We start from the raw sequence: 22314 nt of genomic DNA, 5'->3' as shown, positions 1-22314 counted from the left end.
CTTCGGGCACTCCAAGCCAGGACTGGTTTGTAAGCGGGGAACCCCTGAGAACTGTCTGTCCAGGGTTGGGGTCGGGACCCTTTAAGCGCAGCCCTCGGCTAGCCTGAGACAGCATCTCCACGCTCTACGTCCTCCTCTGATGCCCTGCCGGCACTGCTTCTGGCCATCCTTAAGCCCTGTTCAGAGTCCACTCAATGTGGACTTGCTAGTTCGAATTAGCAAAACGCTAATTCGAACTAGTTTTTAGTTCTAGACGCGTTAGTTCGAATTAGCTTAGTTCGAATTAACTAATTCGAACTAAGTTAGTTCGAACTAGCGCTGTAGTGTAGACGTACCCTCAGGGAACTAGCTGTCCCAGAAGGAAGGAATAACTCAGAGTAGGAGAGAATAAAGAGCCCATATAAAATGGAGTGTGATGCAACAAGGTGTGTGTAGGAGACCTGAGGCATAAACCATTCCCCAGGGATGGTGCAGCTCCACATTGTCCCCAGTGTGGTCCTACACTCATCAGGAATAACCTGGATCATTGGGAGGTCACTACCTACCGCAGGCAGAAGATAAGCAGTGGTGATGGAGAGAGGCCTGATTACTGGTTACATCTCTACTCCAGCCTCTCTATTAGTACTGCAATTTCTCTGCTTCTTCATCTCCTTTCTCCTTCACCTTCTTCTCTTCCCAGCCATTGTCTGCTGGTCCATCTCAGATCCCCCAGCACACGTCCTGGAGGTCAGCTGTCACTGCCAGCTCATAGGGGTCTTATTATGAGCCATAAATAAGTGTATATATTTATATCTATAGATCTATGTGTGTAGAAACACACATATTTTGCTGCATATCTGGACAGAGCTTAGCCCATACTAGTTCCGAGCACTAGGCTCAAATACCCTTTCACAAATGCTAAGCTGTTTGCTGGAAACCTTACTGATGCTCCAAGGTTTCATGAACTTTCTTTCTTCGAGCAAACAGTGCACTGCAGACATGTCTCCCAGCCCTATCCAGATTCTATCTCTAGAGCCTGGCCAACACATGAGGTTTGTAGAGGTGTAACTATTTCGAGTAGGGGGGTGACATTTTACAGCTAGTCAGCCTAGTATGACTGCAAGTGTGGACACAGAGATATCAGTATAAAAGGGCCTATTCTTCCTCCACTGTGGGGAATAGCTGAACTGGTATAAACACGTTTATCTGGATGTAAATGAGTCCATGCTCACTGGGTTAAACCACGTCAGTAAACTGTTTTAGTTAGAGTGGTACAACTATATATGTAAATGAGCCAGAAGGAAGTGAGACTGCTGATCTGAAGCCTTGTTCATGAAATATCATGTCCAGCAGAGGGCCCTCTTGCCAGGTCCTCACTAGCCCATTGAAAAAAATCACCCCTCCTCCTCTCATCTCTTAGTTAGGACGTGGGCATCCTGCAAGGAAGCCACTCATCAGAGACCCTGCTCCCTTCCGCTGCACAGCCATCTGCATCAGCAGGCACACACAGCCAGGACTGAAAAGGTAGTTTGCCTTAGGAATCCTCCTCAGCAGCGAGAAGTGAAACAAAGCAGGTGATCCTTCTGCATTTTAAAGCAGATCCTCAGGTCGTTTCCCTAGGCAGGTGAGCTAAGGGTAAGGCAAGGGGAGTCAATCACCTACCTCCTGTGGTGAAGGAAGATTCCCCTCCCCCCACCCCACCGCCCCATCACACAAACTTAAATGTGAGGGTGAGCGGAACTGCAAATCTCTTCTGGTCCTGGGACAACTTGCCACTTTTGCCAGTGTGTGGTGCATGAAGAAACCTGGTGTGGCAGGTGTCAACAGCAATAGCGCCTTGCAAAGAGGAGTCTGCAGCATCTCCTATGTGGGTGTGTGCAGTTCTGGGAGAGGAGAGCACATGTGTATGAGCTAGCTAAACAAGAGCCACATCATCTCCACTACTCCCTCTCATTCCTTTACAGTAACCCAGAAAACTTCAAAATCCTTTCTAGCCTGGATTATAGTTACAAGAGCTACCAGAATGAAGCTTTTCCTGATTATTCTGCCTTCTCTTCTCCAAGCTGTTACAAGTAAGTGGCCATGTTTGCCGTTCACTTTACTCCAAGTGGGGAGAAAATCAAAATGTTTGATTGTGGGTTTTTTGAATGAGAGTTTTGGGATAGATTTAGCACTTGTTCACTGGAAAGGATGGAGAGCGTGGAGGATGGAGTGCTAATGTCTGTCAGAATCTGCACCATTATCTGAGTCTCCTTATTCCCTTGCTGCATCAGTACTTTAGTTTAAGCAGTGTGTCTTTGTGTCCGTATGCCTGCGCATACCTCTGTCCATTCTGTCATTAGTTCTGGGCTTCTGCATTACCTGGAGACTGAGAGGGAAGGAGAAGCAATGGCAGACTACAGTTATGTTGCTTGTCCAAAAGGAAGAGAGATGTTAGATTTGAATGAGAGCAGAAAGAGAAGCTTTGTTAATTTCATCATCTTAAGGTGACCTGGCGCAAGTATAAGTTTTGTGCGGATGAAGAGAGGATGATTAAGGGACCCTTAAAGCTGGATTTTGGAAAAGGACAAGGTGGCAAAGCCAGAAGTTCTTCAGTATGCCAGTTTTACTGTTTGTTGTTTTGCTGTTTACCAATGACAACGCAAACTTTTCCCTGCTGTTAACTGTGGAGGGGAGAGCAGAAATATAGTGAACCCAGTGAGAAGGCTAAGGTGGCTGTACCCCCCCATTCCCATAACCTAAAGAGCTCTTTTTATTAGCAACTTCCTTAAAATGATTTGGTTTTGAAGCAACCCATTTCACCTCAACAGCGAAATACTTACTGTTACCAGGATGTGTGTGTATCATTTATGCATGTTGTATATCAGTGTAAGTGTGTGTGAGTGTATGTGTGTGTGCACATGCGTGCCAGACAGGTATTTGTGCCAAAAGCGGATATCCAGACCTCAAGGGCCAGAGGGGTATCTGCCCCAAAGGGTACTGTGTAGGAAGATGTACCTCCCAGAAGCTGCAGGTTCTGTCCTGTATCTGTGTCACTGGTTTCGTATTTACAGGCAGTCTCCGGGTTACGTACAAGATAGGGACTGTAGGTTTGTTCTTAAGTTGAATCTGTATGTAAGTCGGAACTGGCGTCCAGATTCAGCCGCTGCTGAAACTGACCACCAGTTCTGACTTACATACAGATTCAACTTAAGAACCCCAAGTCCCCAAGTGAGCTGCTGCTGAAACTGATCAGCGGCTGATTCCAGGAAGCCCGGGGCAGAGCAACTCTGCCTTGGGCTTCCTGTAGTCAGCGCTGGTCAGTTTCAGCAGCAGCTGACTTGGGGACGCCTGGGGCAGAGCAGCTGGGGTGCTGCTGGGTTGCTCCAGTAGCGCCGCTCCTCGGTGCTACTGGACCAACCCAGCAGCACCCCATCTGCTCTGCCCCAGGCGTCCTGATTCAGCCGCTGCTGAAACTGACCAGCAGCAGCTGAATCAGGACACCTGGGGCAGAGCAGCTGGGGTGCTGCCGGGTTGGTCCAGTAGTGCCCAGAGCGGCGCTGTGGGACCAACCGGCAGCACCCCCCCCCCCCCAGCAGACCAGGCACATGGGGAGCAAAGCCGCAGCAGCGGGGTGCCGCGCCTCTGAGGCTTTGCTCTGGCGCGGGACCCGCCACTGCTGCAGCTTTGCTCCTGGTGCCCCTGGTCTGCTGGAGATGGTCCCCAGCAGACCAGGGGCACCGGGAGCAGCTTTTCTCGCCCCGGAGGTCGAGGTGGCGGACCACTGCCTGCGAGCTCCGGGGCAAGAAAGCCCCGTTTGTAAGTGCGGATCCGACATAAGTCGGATCCGCGTAAGTCGGGGACTGCCTGTACTTGTAACATTATCTGGTTTCCTTGGGGGGAGAGGGGCATGTAGGGAGTAAGGGACCTTTTCTCAAAGTGTAAAAGTGAGAGGATTCCTTTGGAGGAAATGGTTTATTGAACTAAGTGTACAATAAGCTTAATATAACTCACAACCAGCTCAGGGTTCTGATCTGAGAGTGGGGCAAGATTTTCTAATGGGAAGGGTCCCCCAAGTCACATCTCTGCCTTTGCAAACATAGACTTCTAGCTTTTGTTTTAAAGTCCAGGAAAATCTGGCTAAAGGCCCAGGAAATGGAAAACTGTCTTAGGGAATCAAACACTGAGATGATTTAGATAGTATTTTGTACTCCCAGAGAACTTTACAGACAGTAACTACTAACTTATCATCACAACTTCCTGTGAACTAGGTCAGGAGCATTGCCGTAGTAAAAATGGATGAACTGAGATGCAGAAAAGTCAAATGATTTGCCAGAGACCACCCAGTAAAGGGAATTCAGGGCCAGAACGAGATTTCAGGTGTTGTGGTGACTAGATTAGACCATACAGCTAATTTAATAACTGCTCGTGACTAACTTTATTGCTAACCCTTTCACCCTGACTCTGTGAGTCAGGAGAGGAATATGAGTCTCTAACTTGGCTCCTCTTCGTGACAGCAGTGTAACGCTTTGGGGGAAAGCCAGGCTGAACTTGGATTGGATCTCTCAAACTCCAGACCCAAAGCCCAGGATGCCAGCCTGGCATGAACCAGAGCTGACAAAGGGCTGCCCACACCTGACACTGCCGGCAGCCAGAGACCACAGGGTGCCCTGCATTCTAGTGAGCTTGCCACCAAGAAAAAAATCAGGAGGTGATCTCAGAAAATGCTTCTAGTTCTCTCTGTAGGCTGGTATAACAATCCAGGGAATGGAATTATAGCATCAGAAGGCAAGCAGGTCTGTAGAGGGTCCAGGAACGCAGACTGTATCTGAAACGCAGACTGTATCTCCATTTTTCCCCTTCCTTCTGGCCATTACTTCTTGCCTTCTTTTCTTACATTTCTCCAGTGCCCTTAACCACCATCATATTTTCTTATTCTGCGTAGTTCTCATTGTCTTGGTCTCTGAATGTGGAAACTTTGTGGTGTTCATAATCCAAACCCAGATCCACAAGGGACAGCTCCAAAGCTTGTGTTTGGCTGGGAATTTGTGGCTTGATATCCTCTCTTTGGAAAACTTACGTTAATAAGCTCTTCTTTGTTATTTACATAGCGCCATATAGGGACAGTAGCTATGGGACGGGGCCAGATCCAATACTCAGTTGAAAGATTCCCATTGGGTGCACTGAGCCCTAACTGAATGGAATCAAAGAAATAGCAGGGCCCCCACGTGATGTGTGAATGCAATAGAACAGTGGTCACCAACCAGTAGATCGGGATCTTGGAGCCTCTGACAGGTGATCCTGACTGGTTTGGCCAGGAAGCTATCAAGCACTAGCACTTAAGTTTCCCCTCCACCTACTGCCCTGCTGCTCCTGCCCTCTGCCTTGGAGCTGACCCCAAGGAGCTTCCTGCTTGCTGTGTAGTGTGGGAGGGAGAAGAGGGAGGTGCTGTCAGGGTGTCCCTCCTCCCCCCACTTCTATACCCTACCTCCATACAGAAGAGAAGGAGTTGGAGGGAGCTTTACAATGCAAATCTCTGTCACTCACACATTGTGTGTGCCTGTCATTCTCACAAACACGCACTGTCCTTCCCTCTCATCTCCCGACCCAACACATATGTAGGAGGTTGTCGTTACTTCCTGTTACTGCCAGCAGAGTGTAGGCAGTTTTGGTTTCTGACTGGTTTGTGCATTTCATAATTTTCATTTCTGTCTTACGCTTAAATTTAATTCTTTGAGTGGTGAGTTCTAAAATACTTGTGGCTGGAGTAATCATCCCAATGGTAATTGCTTCTCCTGGAAGTGGCTAGCATGTCTTTGCAGCCCCCGAGAAAGGCAGAGCAGGGGGTCTCCACATGTGTCCTTGCCTGCAGACATTACTCCTGCAATTCCCATTGATCAGTAATAGGGAACCGTGGCCAGTAGAAGCGGGGCAAGGGTATTTGGGTTTGGAGATGGATTCTTACATTGCACTTAAATTGAAAAAGTGATCTTGTGGTTAAAAAGGTTGGAGACCTCTGCAATAGAAAAACATCTCACAGTGTAAGTCACGATGGGCCTTAGACACAAAGTCCAGGGGTAGGGTGGATCCAGGGTTCATCTTTGGAATTGGACCCATCTTTAAAGCCCGGGCAAACAAAGGAAGATGTGTGGTCCTCTAGCTGCAGGGTTCTATAGAAGACAGTAGAGAGGAGGAGAACAAAGGGTTAAGCACTGTTCCTCTCCATTATTTCTCTTTTCTTGCTCTCCCTTGCCTCTCCAGACTCACTTTCCTCCAAATCTAGCCATTTGTCAGAAATGTAAAAGTGAAAGCATTAGCTGTATTAAGGTTGAGTTAAATGTTACTGTTTCCTTCATCACTCCTTGGGGATCACTCTCCTCCTCCCTTTAATTACCTACTTGTCCTTTTTCTGCGCTTGTTTCATTAGGTTTTATTTGCAGTTGCTCTGAAATCCAGAGCCCGACATAAAGAATCCATGTCTTGGGAAAGTGGAATTGGCTCCAGAGGGGCTCAGTTGTGCTGTGGCCCCAGTCACCACCCAGGATGCAGAAAACCCTTCCTCCTCTATTCTTAATGGAGGGGGAAGGGCTTTTCATGGGAATGACGGCCTTCAGCCTCCGTCTTCGCTCTCCTGCTCTCACTCAGAACTGGTGCATGTGGAGTTCAAAGAGCTGCTTGCCAGCATCAGGGCCAGACTTCACTGAGACACACCTCCCATGGGCTTTAGCAAGAGTTGTGCATGAGCCAGCTGTGGGTAAGGACTGAACAAGCAGCTCAGAGTTTGGCCCTGTCATCACAGCGCCAGTTCCATCCAGCGGTACATTTGTGATCTTTGTTGGCTGCAAAGTAGGGATGTTAGAGTTTAACTGACTAACCCTTAGACTGATAAGCTGATGCTTATCAGTTAATGGTATTGGTTAAACTCAGCTGGCTCCCAGGAAAGCAGCTTCATTGTATTTAGTGATAGAAATGTAGCCATGTTAGTCTGGGGTAGCTGAAGCAAAATGCAGGACAATGTAGCACTTTAAAGACTAACAAGATGGTTTATTAGATGATGAGCTTTCGTGGGCCAGACCCACTTCCTCAGATCAAATAGTGGAAGAAAATTGGCACAACCATATATACCAAAGGATACAATTAAAAAAAATTAACACATATGAAAAGGACAAATCACATTTCAGAACAGGAGGGGGATGCGGGGGGGGGGGAAGAAGGAAGGTAAGTGTCTGTGAATTGATGATATTAGAGGTGGGGAGAGTGGGATGTTTGTGAGTTAATGGTATTAGAGGTGATAATTGGGGAAGCTATTTTGGTAATGGGTAACACTCAGGCTATCTTACCCATTACCAAGATAGCTTCCCCAGGAGAAGGAGGAGAGAGAGAGAGAGAGAGAGAGAACGAGAGACCGGAGGCTCAGGAGAGAAGACCGACGTGAGAGATCTGAAAATTCTTTCTTATGATGGGCTAACTGGCTAGTTTTGAAATAATTGTTAGTTATTTCAAAATAATGTTGCTGTGTAGACGTACCCTGAATGTCAATTCTTTCGCCTCCCACTGGTTCCATGTGGCCTCTTTGGCCCAGGTCTTTGACATGCCCTCCATCCCAGAGCTCAGGGCTGCCGTACTTGCCTATTTAAAAGGTTTTCCATTTGTTAGATCCCAGCACCCTGATTTCTATTTTAAACCCTTTATCTGCACTTTATCTTTGTTGGTATTTTAATTCACGCCTGAATTGTTTGTCTTGCAGGGCACCCATGTAACTGTGCCTGATAGTGTCAAAGCACAATGTGTGATCAGCATTAGGAGAGCAAAAGGAAATCAACCATGTTAACCCGTGATGTGATGGAGGTAGTAACGCACCCATTGTGAGTGTGTTAAAAAAAACCTTCTTGAATAAGGAACGTTGAAACTATCAGTTCAGCTAACCCCAACCTTGTACACATTCTGCACAGACTGTTTCCGAAAAGGTCTGGGGATTTCCTAGTATAGTAAAACTCCAGTTGTCCAGCATCCAGTGATCCGGCACTCCTGATAGTCCAATACCACCTGGAACCCGGAAGTGCTCCAGGCAGCTGGACAATTGGAGCTGCTCTGCCCCGGGCTTCCCCGAGTCAGCTGCTGGTCAGTTTCAGCAGCAACTGACTTGGGGAAGTCTGGGGCAGAGCAGATGGGGTGCTGCCGGATTGGTCCCGCAGCACCGCCGTCCCCCATCCCACCCACCGTACACCAGACCCCTCATAGCCCCCCCCTTCCGATAGTCTGTCATATCTGATAATCTGGCACCCCCTGGGTCCTAAAGGTGCCGGATTATCAGAAGTTTACTGTACTGGTCACAACATCACAGATGCTGCTGTCAAGTCCCCTTGGACTCACTGCTGGCACCTCTTCACGTAAATGATGCTGTGGGGGGGGACCAGCTGAGTCCTCAGGACAGTACAGAAGAGGGGCACAAGGGCCATTAGTTTCTAGCTCCTCTGCAGCAGCAGATATGGCTTATAAAAGTCCCTATATCTACAAAGCAACTATACAGCTCAGCTTGAGCACTGGGGCTCAGGCTGCAGGGCTGTTTCAACTTCCAGGCCTGGGATGGAAGGAAGTCAGGAGAAAACGACTCTGGTGCAGGCTCTGCCTAGGGCAGACCCGTTCAAGGACACAGAGCTGCTGTAACTTAGAGTAGCTCCCTCACTGCCTGAGTTATGCTGGGAGCTACTTTTGCTCCTACTAGCACAGAATTCCAAGAGAGCATTGGTGGGGCTCTGGGGCAGAGCCAGTATGTTCTGTGCCTCCAGAAGGGGCCACACCAATTGTCACCCTATATACAAGGCTAGCTCATAGGACTGGCCTGGTGTAAGTTAAGGCGGGAGGGTCCTATGCTAGCAATCAAATCCTAGTATTGTTCTCCGTATTTAAGGGTATGAAGAATCCTTAGAAAACAAAAAACAGGACTATGTAGCACTTTAAAGACTAACAAGATGGTTTAATAGGTGATGAGCTTTCGTGGGCCAGACCCATTTCCTCAGATCAAACAGTGGATCTGGCCCACAAAAGCTCATCACCTATTAAACCATCTTGTTAGTCTTTAAAGTGCTACATAGTCCTGATTTTTGTTTCAGCTGCACCAGACTAACACAGCTACATTTCTATCCTTAGAAAATAGAACCTTTAATGCTAGCCATTCTTCGGTACAAGAAGGCATGATGATGATGATGAGAGAGAGAGAGAGAGAGATGATATCACCATTTTATAGAACAAGAGAAAGTCAAATTACATCTTGTGTCTGAGATAATATCAATCAGTGTGTTTTACAGGACAAGAGAGAAAGTCATATTACATCTTGACTCTCTGATCTTCTTCTAGTGCCCTAGAAAGAAAAAGACATTCAACACATACACAATATGACTGCCTCATGCACTCACCCATTGACTCGTGGCACTAGCTCTTTGTTTTGCATCTGATGCAAAATAAGAAAAGATATTCTTTGTCCCAGCTCATGGGACTAAAGGTGACACACAGATTTGCTTCATTCACAGAGATAGCTGAAGCACAGTCATGCTGTTTCATGAAGTACTGTATCAAGCTGTAAGTTTTCAAGCTTCTTCTGCACAGTGAAACACTTAATAAATATGCCCCACCCTCCTCTGGAGCACACGTTGTGCCAAACGCACAATTAACACAACTTTTTGTGCACGTCACTTCAGATTATCTATCTATTTTAGGCTATGTCTACACTCTTCTGGAAAAAGCTACACAAATTGCGAACTGCAATTTACATAGCTTTTTCCGCTTCTTTTTTCGGAAGAGGCTCTTCTGACATTTGGCCCATCTACACTGGGCCAAATGGCAGGAAAAAAACCTTTTTTGGAACATCCCTTCTTCCTCATAAAACATTTTGGAAGAACAGACGCGGTCCCTGGACCTGAAAAACTCGGAAAAAACTCTGTAGTATAGACATAGCTGAAAGCTACAACTACATTGGCAAGATTTTGCGCAAATACTTTTAACGCAAGAGTTTTTGCGATAAAGTATTTGTTCAAGAGATTGTCTACACTGGCATGTGTCTTTGCACAAGAGATGTGCTTTTGCGCAAAAGCATCCGTGCCAGCGTAGGCACTCTCTTGCACAAGAAAGCGCCGATGGCCATTTTAGCCATCGGGCTCTCTTGCACAAGAAATTTATGTTGCCTGTCTACACTGGCCTCTTGTGCAAGAACACTTGCACAAGAGGGCTTATCCCTGAGCAGGAGCATCATAGTTCTTGCGCAAGAAGCCCTGATTTCCTACAGTAGAACAGCAGTGTTCTTGCGCAAGAACACCCTGCCAGTGTAAACATGCCAATGTAGCCACAGACTTAGAGCGTATCTGTGTGTCTGTGAGACCATTTGTTCAACAACACCTCGTAAACTGTTAGAGCTAGGACCGCCAAATTTGGTATGCAGCTTCCTGTTGCCCTACTTAAAACAAGGTCAGGGTTCAGTTGTGTGTGAAAAATGGGACGTGCTGGGAATGGGACTGTTTTCCATAACATGGAAAGGGAGGGGGCAGAAAGCGGAGGGACAAAGAAGAGAGGGGAACAGAGAGGAAGGATGCGATACTGAGAGTGGACACTGAGGGCAGCAGCAGTACAAAGGGAGTGTCCAGCGGGGTTGGGGCTCTGCCATCTTGCCTGCCACCAGACCAAGTAAGGAGCCTTCCACCCCAAATCCAGAGCTTGCCCCCCTCATGGAGAACCTGCAGGCTGCTGGAGGGGGAGAGGCCCCAGAACCTTGCCCCCCACCTAAACAGCCAGCAGGCTGAAGGGGAGCCCTGGAGGGAAAGACAGGCCCTTCCACAGGGTTGCCAGATAGTTTCACAAAAAATACCGAACACGGTGGGGAAAAAATTGGTTGAGCAAAAAAAAAAAAGGACCTGCCAGACACAGCCGGCCTTCCGTCCAAGAAAAACAGAAGATAACAGAAGATACCGGTATCTGTTTCATTTTTTGTTTTGTTTTTACTGGACAGAAGACACAATTGCTGGACTGTCCAAGTGAAAAACGCACACCTGGCAACCCTAACCCCATGCAGGGAAGGGGTGGAGGGGCGTCTCTTCCCTCCCTCTTGCAAGTGATTCCTCTGCTTCCTCCCTCCCCCCCACCCCAGCCTTTCCCTCATGTCCTGCATGCCATCTTCATTGTTAAGGAGGCATTGCAGCCAGTGTAGGGCTACAAGACACTGCTCCTTGCTGAAGCCAGCATATTGCAGGGAAAGAGTTCTGGGGCTTGCACAGATGTGGCCACCCCTTCCTCCCTAAATGCACCCCATGCAGGGAAGGGGCAGGGGGTGATTCTCTTCCTTCCAACTCCTGCAAGGTACCCCCCCCCCCACCCCACACACACCTTCCCTCCAGTCCTGCATACTAACTGTTAAGGCTCCAGTCTGCCAGAGGCTAGCCAGCCTATTCAGGGAAGGGGGCGGGGGAGAGACGCTGGCCCTGCTGTGGCTGCCCCTTCCTTCCAAAAGGCGCCCCATGCAGAGAATGGGCTCAGGGGTTTCCCTGGCCTCCCACTCTGGGAATGGATCCTCTCCCTCTCCTCTCATCTCCTCGCCTCTCCTCACGCACCTGCGCACAGCAAAAGAAGTTTTGCTGGCAGCTTCTGCAGCCGCCTGAGCCTGAGAAAGAAGCTGCAGCCTCTTTCAGCGTCACCTCGCTGAAATACAGCAGGGCTCCAGCACATGGAGCTTCTCCCACCCACCAGATCTCCTGTGCGCGCCTCTCCTTCATGCAGGAGAGGAACGGGAAGTATCTGGCCGTGCTGCAGGGGAGGCTGGGGGAAGTTTTTAAAGTGGTCCCTGGAACACACCACCCCCCGCCAGACCGCAGCAGGGGGAAAATGTCCCTGCAGGCCTTCCGCCCAAGGAAAAACAAAAAATATCGGACATTTTGCATGTCCAGTATTTTCTGAGGTTTTTTTACCAGACAGAAGCTGCAATTACCAGACTGTCCAGGTGAAAACCAGACACCTGGCAACCCTACCTCTGGAGTCTGGTCCCCCACAGACTGCCTGCAGGCCACAGGGGAGGGGAGGGGACTCTGGAGGAGGGTGCTGCCTCCAGAGTCTGGTCTACCCCGAAACCACCTGCAGGTTGCAGAGAGGGGGTGTCCTCCAGGCTGGTGGCAGCTCTAGGAACCGTGCTCCCCTCAGACAGTCTGCAGGCTGTTGCGGGACACTTGAGTCCGCGGGCAGCCCCCCAGAGCCTCATGCCCCCCCCCCGAGATCCATGGGGGGGGTACAGGAAGGGATGGAAGCCTCCAGAACCTGCCCCCCCCACCCCGAGACTGCCTGCAGGCCTTGAGGGAAGCAACCACAGTGGGGCTGCTGGTAGAGGGGCGCTGCACCATCCTGCCATCTTGGGAAGCCCCAGTAGGCCCTACCCACTTCCCTCTCCCCTGTCCTGGGCCCCCTGCCCTGACTCCTGCACCTCACACTTGCCTTGACTTCTGCACACCCTCCTTCTGCCCTGAGCATCCCCATCCCCTGCCTTGAGGCTCCCCACCCCTCCAGCCCTCTGCCCTAAGCCACCCACACCCTGCCTCTCCTCACCCCCACATTCACACTCCAGCCTTCATTTCCTTCTTTGTTAGAAAAATACTATCATTGAAATAAAGCGTGTATGCTTTTCATATAGTTTTTGCCCAAAAAATACTTGTAAAAATAAATATGAGAGTTATATTTTAAAATGTCCAGGGAAACATTAGCTGAAGTTCTTTTCATGGCTTGTGAATGTGCCCATAACACTTCCATGTTTGTTTTGCAAATCTTTGGTTTGCAGATGTAGATTCATCCCCTTCATCCCAAACAATGTCAAAACCGTTTCCAAAGAGCCCACAGAAATGCAGCCACCACTGAGGTGGTGACAACAGGAAGCAGAGCAGAAGGACAATGCACTGTAGGAAACTGGTAAAAGAAGGAATTTTGGCCAGGGAGACTGGAGTCAGGCCTGACTCGAACAGAAATAATAAATACCTATCCCATAGAACTGGAAGGGACCTTGAGAGGTCATCAAGTCCAACCCCTGGCCTCATAGCAGGACCAAGTACCATCTCTGACAGATTTGCCCAAGATACCTAAATGGTAACCTCAGGAACTGAGCTCACAACCCTGGATTTAATAGGCCAATGATCAAGCCACTATGCTAGCCCTCCCCCAGAAAAAAAAAGAGCCAGGTGGTCCCCACTGTCAACATCTGAATCCCAGGACATTATTGGTCCCGCTAGTATGCATGGCAGCAGCTCTGTCCATCTCCTGAAGAAAATGTCCTGGCTCTCAAACACAGGGAAAGTGCAACAAAAGGTGCAGCATGGGAGGGAAGAGAGAGGAGAGCCGTGCTGTTTGACTCTCCTGGAAATACCAGGACCATCCCTACTGGGACTGGAGTCTTGCCCAGCTGGTAGTGGTGAGCTTGAATGGAGCTCGTATCTGCAAAGCATCCTTTGAAACACTTGTATGTTTGGTTGCTGTCTCTAGCTTTCCACAAATGGGAAAAGGCAGAGCAAGCCTGGCAGAGGTGGGAACACAGCCCAGGCCTCCTGGCTGCCATGACTGAAACCCAGGCGCACATGGCTGTAATCAGCCACTGCAGTGCTCTCCTGTTGTACTTTAGTAGTATTTTTTGTATCTGAAGCCAGGGGCGGATTGGCAATCAAAATAGGCCTGGGAAATGGGTTGAGAACGGCCCATTTTTTCACATCAAAGACTTTTTTTAAAATTTATTCTTTGACCCCCATTAGCCAAACCCCCAGCCCCTGTTAACCACGCCACTGACCCCTATTAGCCACACCCCCTGACTCCCATTAGCCAGGCCTCTGGAGGTAACACTCTTGGGGAAAGATGGACACATGACCAGAAGTAAAAGGTGTTATGTGACCCCTCTCTAAGGATTTTTCCCACCATCCTCCTACCAATAAAGATTAGGGAATAGCTTTGGCCCCCCACCAAAGCCCTTCATGCAACTATCCTGCAGTTGCATTAACCTAATATGTGTGACATTAACTCGGGGGCAGAGAGGCTGGAGGAAGTGTTCCCTCTAAGAGTTTCCTCCCATGAGCAGAATGATTTGTGTTGTGCACCTGTATTGAGTTCATGTGGCTTGTTTGGACGTGCCACTCTGGCACCCAAGTTATTAATAAATATCTTATAAACCTCTGCCTTTTCCCTCTGCTGCCATGTCTCCTCCCCTTGCTCCATCAGCTCCCCTGGTGCCTGCTGCCCCCCAACCCCTCACCCTCCTCTGCTGTCCAGACTCCTGCCCTTCTCGCTGCCCTCAGCCCTTGTGGGACCTGCCCCTCTGCACCAGCCCTTCTCTCCCCCCTATGCCCACTCCTCCAGTAGCCCCACTCTGATCATGTGAGCTACCCCTTCTCATCCCCTCTCCTAACACCTCCCTCTACACACCTGCCCTGCCTCTCTCGTCTGGTGCTGGTCCCTCCCCTGCAGGTGTCTGCCCTTCTGCTTCATCCCCAGAACCCCCTGGCACCTGCACTTCCCTTATCCCTGCAACCTTCTGGTGCCTCCCTCTTCCCTCACTGTCCCTGTCCCCTTTGCCCTCTTTTTCCCTGATGCCCACCCCCTCACCACCCTCTGCCCCCAGTCCCCTCATGCCCCTGTGCCCTCACACATGACTTGCTCCATCCCCACCTTCCTCATGCCCATCCCTTCTTTCAAGCCTTCTCCCTGCACCACCCTCTCCCCCCTCTACCCCCCCAATACCCCTCCACTCTCCTTTCCCAGCATCACCCTGTCCCCCCTCCCACTGACACCTCCCCTCCTGCCCTTTTCCTCATTGTCTCCACTTGGCCCCCTGACATTTGTCTCTCCTCCACACTGTCCTTTGGTGCCTTCCCCCTTTCTTTTCCTGATCTGCCCCCTTCCCCTCAGCACAAGCCTCTTCCTCTCCTACCCCTTCCTTCTATTTCCTACCCACCCTTCCCACCTACCTTCTGCCTTCCAGTTTGTGGGGCTGGAGTCTGTGATCGGGCCCCAGACCACATGCCAGGCCTCGAGCTGAGCCGCTTGGTGCAACTCTGGGCCGAGTGTTTTTAAAGTCCCGGGCCGTGACGTCATGCCACGCCCAGAAGTCTCCCCTCTCACCTGTTGCACGGCATTTGAGCACGCCGCACACGCACTCCCTCAGCCCCTCTGTGCCCCCTTATATGACCGGCATGCAGACCTGGGGAATTTAAAGTGTGGGGCTACAGTGCCCCATCACAATTCCCCTCCTCCTCCAGCAGCCTCCAGCCAGTCCTTTGAAGGACGGCCCATCGGGAAATTCCCAGTGTCCCACCAGGCCAGTCCTCTCCTGTCTGAAGCCCTCCACTGTAGTTGAAGGGAAACATGGTAGTGTGTTGAAATTGGACTCACTCTGTGGGAACTACTCTGGATGTTCTAGCCCTGCTGCATGTAGCTCAGACTCTGAAGAGAGAGTCTGCTTCCCTCCTACCCAGATCCATCCCAGCTGGTCACAGACTGAATGGAAGCCTAATGGGACTATCTGTGGGAAGCTGGGGTTGGTCAAAGTGCCTCTGGTGGATTTATGTGCATGTGACATTCAAGATCTAGTAGAATGCTCTGGGAAAGCACTTCAGATTCATTTCTGGGATCAGGAACCAGAGAAGGCTTGAGGACTGTGTGTAAGGCATGGTGCTTTTCAAAGCCCTTTCTAAACATTATTGACTTGATCTTCACAGACTGCCTGTGATTTCTGGAGAGAAATAATTTCCCCTAAGTCACACACAAGCCTAGGACTCAGGAATCCTGGTCTTCTTTTGTTGACCTTTGGCCTCCAGGGCTACCAGTCCTGCAGTTTCACCGCCATGCTGTATGAATCACAGCTGTCCATACTAATACGGTTGATTGAGAGAGGCCATAGACACCTGCAGAAAGTAGCAGGAGCTGAGCAGGATGATCTTGGGGCCTCTATTCATGACTTATGGAAAGTTCCCAATGGCTGGTGATGAGCAACTGCTTGGCATCCCTAAGGGCTGGGTTCCACGTTGCCTCCCTTTCTGTTCAATGAGAACCTGGGGCTGCTGGGACGGTAGAAGGGGAGATGTGGGCAGTGGGGGTTCAGTATAATGATGACACCCAGCTACATATCCAGCTCATCTGGCCCGAGTGTCTGAGGTCAGGGCATGGTTAAGAACTATGTGCCTGAAGTCAGGGCACGTAAAACTGGTTGGCAAGGGAAGTCCTTCTTTTGCCAGGTGTGGGCTGAGTTTGCAGCCTGGGGTTTCATTGATCCAGAGTGACTGTGAGAGGCTGGTGAAGCTGCAGTGACCAAAATGTTTTTTTCTTCATCCTTGTTTGGCCTGCAGAGTGCTATTAATATGGACTTTGCTACCATAAACCAGGTCTCTGTCTCCTTCAGACTGCACTGCTGCCACCTGGAGCTTCTGCAGACTGCAACAGTCCACCCCAGTGGCCTGGTTTGTTGGAAGCACATGGCACACAGCTCCGGGCACTGGGGGGTTTACCTCCAAAGTCCTCTGACTAGCGTGGGACCTGTGTGCTGCAGAGACAGCTCTCTCCTTCTACAGCATTAGGGGTGCTCAAGCGGGAGCCCTTTGGTATATAGGAGAGAGGAGGCTAGTTGATGGCGGAGTCTCTGTGAGGAGCCCTCCACTTTGGCACGGACTTCTTGCTTGGGCTGACAGGGCTTGGTCTTGCTGAGCAGGGTACAAGACCCCACTATCGCTCAGGCTTTGGGGTAGAGGTGGCATCTGGAGCTCAGGAGAGACGCGTCTTTATAGCCGTGATGAGCCTACATAAATGAATGCGCTTTAAATAAGAGAACTCTGTATTCAGAGCTCTGGAATGGAGGCGCTGGGCCAGCCTGTAGCCTGCCTGAGGCACAGGGCCTCACATGGAATCCTGAGGTGCCTCCGCACTGATGGAAGAAGAGCAGGCCCAGCTGCTGGACATGCCCAGACATTGACGTGCGATACTGAATACTCCCCAGTGAACGTCAGATGCTGCTTTCAAAATGGGAAAAAAAAAGTTTTTTGGGGGGAGTCGGTGGATTAATTCTCAGGTGCTGAGATGTGCCCAAAGTGCCCACGCTGCACTCAGAACTGTGCTAAGAAATTGAAACTTTGTCCGCAAATGACTTGTAACTTAGAATGCAGGAGGACAAGCGCAGGATGTGGCTGTTAGAAATGTTTAGATCAGTTTTATGGCCTAGGATGGATGTCGCTTTCTCTGGCAGTTTTTGGGAAAGCTCCAATTTTTAAGGAAAGATTCATGGATTGGAAGTGTATTGCTGCTCCAAATCTTAAACACTTTGAATCATGTTGATTAGTACCAGCAGGTTCTGCAGGCATTTGGGGCCCTTGTTTCCCTCAGAACAAACATCCCAGATGCGTCAATAAATCTGATAAAAGGCCAGCGGGTCCCCACGGACCCTGGGGAAGATTTACGGCTGGAGACCTGGCCAGAGTTTGCTATTTTTCTGCTCCAACCAACTGTTCCAGAGAGGCTGCTGAATCCCTGGGCAATGTTTCTTATGTAATGTGGAAAAATACTTCAGATCCAGGCAGTGTCAGCCTGCGAAAAGCTAGGGAATTCATGCAGATGAGCCTTTGGGTAAGATAAACTGTGAGACTGTAAACTGTTCAGGACAGGGACTGAGTCTGTACAAGGCATAGCAGATTTTGGGTGCTATGTGTCACTGTGCACACTGTGTGCTCCCTACTATTAGCCATAGGGTAGTAAATTAGAGGCAGCTTCTAAGGCAGGGGTGGGCAAAGGGGCCTCCATGAGCCAGATCCAGCTCACCAAGCTAGCTGAGCCAGCCTATGCCTGCCCTGCCTCTCCTCCGCCCCCAGGACAATGAGACTGGGGAGCGCATGAAGTCTCCCCCCGCCAGCGGCCTGCAGCACCAGAGGGAACAGCCAACAGTTCAGAACAGCTGACGGTTCACACTAGGTGCCGCATGCCCCTTGCAGGGTGGGGGCAGGAGGCAAAGACTTCATGCGCTCCCCCGCCCCCAGGCCCTGATTGGCCTGGGGGTTGGAGGAGTGTACAAAGTCTTCTCCTGCCACCAGGGGCACAGGGCGCCTAGATGGAACTGCCGGCTGTTCAAAACAGCTAGCAGTTCTCTCTAGGTTCTGGGGGAGTAGCGAGGGGCAAAGACTTCATGCGCTCCCCCACCCCAGGCCAATTAGGATCTGTGGGCAGGGGAACATGGGAAGTGTCCTGCCCCCACCCCTTCTGCCCGAGGCTCCAGCCCTTCCAGGGCAGCCCAAGGCCACTTCTGAAATTTATGAAGTGACACCCCCCCCTTTAAAAATTAGTGTCCACCCCTGTTCTAATGTGTTTGATGAAGGGTGTGCCTATTCACTGTAAACCACTCTGAATTCCATCCATTCCTTCGCTTGTCCTTGGTAGCATCTCTCTAGAAATGGGTCAAACGTTGAGGAGGAGTCTGTTCTTCATGAAAGGCCTGTTCTGAATTCTGGGGCTCTAGCATATTCTGCATAGCTCTGGTCACTCAGGCTATGTCTGCACTACCAGGTTATTTCGAAATAAGTTATGTCAAAATAATAACACCGGAAATAATGATTTCAAAATAAGCTTATTTCTCTTCACAAGCAGGAGTTATTATTTCAAAATAACAAGCCCATTATTTCGAAATAATGGACGTGGCAGTTGTGGATGCTCACCTTGTTATTTTGAAATAAGCTAAACATGCCCTGAGGTAAGATGCAAGAACTTGGGATCATTGCTGCCTAAGAGCTCAGTCACTCCTGCTGCAAAACACCTCCCATCCTCTCCAAGAGTGTGTCTAGACTACCTAGTTTTGTCGACAAAAGTGGACTTTTGTCGACAAAACAATACCAGCGTCTACACTACCGCGGAGTTCTGTCGACATAACGTCGACAGAACTCCGCGGTTTTGTCGACGCTGGTATACCTCATTTTACGAGGCATAACACCTTCTGTCGACAGAACTCTGTCGACAGAAGGTGTTATTGCCTGTAACACTGCGTCCAGACTACGGAGTTCTGTTGACAAAGCGGCTTGCTTTGTCGACAGAACTCCATGTGTCTGGACGCAAATTGTCGACGGAAGTTTTGTCGACAGTATCTGTCGACAAAACTTCCGTCGACAAAACGCGGTAGTCTAGACGTACCCTAAGAGGCATGAGTGAGGAGGATGCTGTGAACAGAATTGTGGTGACCTGAACCTGATGGTCTATGAAACTCCCTCATCATCAGCAGGAGAAATTCTGGTAGCCACTAGGAATCTGGTGCTGACAATAACCCTGCAGCTGACCCAAAAGAAAACCATGTGCAGAGAGGTACTGGAAGGGAAGAAAGGTCACCACTCCAACAACGAGGCTGCAGATGGGGCAGCTTTCCAAGCCCAGAACATGCTAGCTACATCCTGCCACCCATACAGAGATTGGCCAAGTGTCCCTCTGCTTGGAGCCCTCCCTCATTTCGCAAGCAGCTCCTCTTTGAGATTCACTCACAGCTCTCTCTTTAAAACTCATTCCCCTTACCTTCCCCCACAGACCTACTGTGGCTGCCACTGATGCCTCACCAGTACTTCTGACTGTTTGTATTGTAGCTCTCTAAGGTAAACTGCAAGTGGCTTGGAGCACGGACTGCGTTAGACTGGGGCTACGTCTGCTTTTTTTGCGGAAGAGCAGATGCGCTCTTTCGGAAGCCCTGTCTTCCTCCTTCCATGAGGCAGAAGGGCTCTTCCAAAAGAGAAGGATTTTCCAAAATTTGGCCCAGTGTAGATAGGCCAAATTTTGGAAAAGCCTCGTTACAAAAAAACTACCAGAAAAAGGTACACAAATTGCGGTGTGCATTTTGCGTATCTTTTTCCGATAGGTCATTGTAGTCTAGATGTAGCCTAAATGCTGGCTTCAACATTGATTTATCCCATGTGTCATCACTTACCCCTGAGCCTGCTGCCAGTCCTGTCTCCATATTCTTAGCCTTTTTATTACAGCTCACCTTGGGGGAGGGCATAATTGGCTCTGGCTATATCTAGACTGCAGGCTTCTTTCGGAAGAAGATCTTCTGAAAAAACTTCTTACGAAAGAAAGTGTCCACACAGCAAAAGCGCATCAAAAAAGCAATCTGCTTTTTCAAAAGATAGCATCCAGACTGAACGGACGCTAGCTCTCATTTAAGTTGTGATTACTAGGGACTGAGTGGCTACCAGGGCACCTGTGCTCTTTCCTCTTCTTTCAAAAGAACTCCCTCTTCCCCATCCACATACACCTTTTTTGGAAAGATCTCTTTCAGAAAAAGGCTTCTTCCTCATAGGAAGAGGTTTACCAATGTCAGAAAAACCCCTCTGTTCTTTCGATTTTTTTGTCAAAAGAATGCGATTGCAGTGTGGACATAAGTGAAGTTTTTCGGAAAAACGGCCGTTTTTCTGAAAAAAAAAAAACTCTGTAGTGTAGACAGTACCCTAAAAATGCCTGCTTGAATCCTTGAGGCTTGGGGTTGGGAGGGAGTGGAGGAATGATCTAACATGTAGACGTGACACTCACTGCCCCAGATTATGAAATCAACTAATAGATGCATCTTCAGTGATAAACCCAGATCATCAGCCAAAGGAATGTTAGCGGCAGAAGAAAAGCTTGAATGACAAGCCAGGCCTGTTCACACAATCCTGTCATAGCGATAGACTGATAACAGCTTTCTGGGGCCTTGATCAAAGGGAGTGCATGGAAACATTTTGCTTGATCTGAAGAGTGCTTTTGACACAGTTAATTTCAGGATTTTAATGAACAGAGCTGAGTGGCTGGGGTGCTTTGATACTCTGAATGATGTTTCAGAGCTGCTTGATGGAAAAGCCTCAGCAAAATGGAGGTTTAAGTGACTGAGGCTAATCTGATCACAGGGAGTGAACTGCACCTCAGGGAGCGTGGTTTTACCAGAGGACTAGGAAGCCGGTTTGTTAGACTGTAGTTAATAACGTGCCTGAGTCTCTTCTGCTTTCCTTGGTTTAACTCCATGGAAAGGCCTGTTCCCCATTCTGTCTGTGCTCCAAACTGCCTTTCTGTTGGGCGGCCTGGAAGCACTTCGGAGAAGGAGCTGTCACGTCCCCCACCAGAGGGTGCCTCTCTGCCTCTTCCTGGGTATGTCTACACTACAGCACTAATTCGAACTAACTTAATTCGAATTAGTTAATTCAAACTAGGCGTTAGTCCTCATGGAATGAAGTTTACCTAGTTCGAATTAAGCGCTCTGTTAGTTCGAATTAAGTTCGAACTAGCGGTTCGCGTGTGTAGCGCCTATCAAAGTTAATTCGAACTAACGGCTGTTAGTTCGAATTAACTTTGTAGTGTAGCCTGAGGTTACTACCATCTTAGAGGAGCAGTCAGTGAATCTAGCCGCAGCCTTCTCCTTCTCCTCCTAAGTTCTACCTGGTCCAGCCCCCTGGACAATGCAGGTTTAGGCCCCTCCCGGCTATTTTCCAGTCTGCTTTTCAGTGACATAAATAATACAGCAGCCACCATTTCACAGTCGAATAGCTCTCCAACTTCTTTGTGTCTCATTAGGGAATGACCCTAATAGAACCTGGCCAGCCCTGGACATCTGGGCTACGTCTAGACTGGCATGATTTTCCGGAAATGCTTTTAATGGAAAAGGTTTCCGTTAAAAGCATTTTCAGAAAAGAGCGTCTAGATTGGCACGGACGCTTTTCCGCAAAAGCACTTTTTGCGAAAAAGCGTCCGTGGCCAATCTAGACGCTCTTTTCCACAAAAAAAGCCCCGATCGACATTTTCACGATCGGGGCTTTTTTGCGGAAAACAAATCTCAGCTGTCTACACTGGCCTTTTTGCGCAAAAATTTTGCGCAAAAGGGACTTTTGCCCGAACGGGAACAGCATAGCATTTCCGCAAGAAGCACTGATTTCTTACAGTAGGAAGTCAGTGCTTTTGCGGAAATTCAAGCAGCCATCCAGAAAAACTGGCCAGTCTAGACACAGCCCTGATGTCTATGCCAGCAGGAGTTATTTTACTTCCCCCTTAGAACACATCAACTCCAAAGTGACAGCAACCTCCTGCTTGAAGGCCCTTCTCTTCCCTGTAGTTGTGAGCTCCTAACCTCACACATGCCCTGCTTGCAGAAGGAATGCAGAGCAGTCCTGACACCTGAAGCCCAGAGGCAGGACCCTTTGGATCTGCTATGACACGCAGGTGAGAACACAGTGTAGTGGCTCACATCCTCCTCCGTCGTTCTCTTGTGGTGGTGGTGAAAGATGCTGGAAGGATGTCAATGGCCTTGATTTCTCCTCAGAGCAAGCACAGCAAGGCTCCCCCTCCTGATGCCCCTCAAGTTGTCTTGAAACCCAA

General features: G+C 49.4%; 1 protein-coding gene across 1 annotated transcript in view; it reads left to right on the top strand.

Annotated features, from left to right (window-relative positions):
• Nucleotides 1–1447: 1447 nt before the first annotated feature.
• LOC102459568 (relaxin receptor 1-like) overlaps nt 1448–22314 on the top strand; it is a 54563-nt gene continuing 33696 nt past the window's right edge. The window contains exon 1 of the mRNA XM_089781629.1: nt 1448–2051. Coding sequence (XP_089637755.1) covers nt 2003–2051 — 49 coding nt within the window. The 5' untranslated portion in view covers nt 1448–2002. The remainder of the gene's footprint in view (nt 2052–22314) is intronic.

This window comes from Pelodiscus sinensis, chromosome 13, assembly GCF_052426305.1.
Source record: "Pelodiscus sinensis isolate ZL-2025 chromosome 13, ASM5242630v1, whole genome shotgun sequence".
Classification (NCBI taxonomy): domain Eukaryota; kingdom Metazoa; phylum Chordata; order Testudines; family Trionychidae; genus Pelodiscus; species Pelodiscus sinensis.
This window is presented reverse-complemented; position numbering and strand designations above follow the sequence as displayed.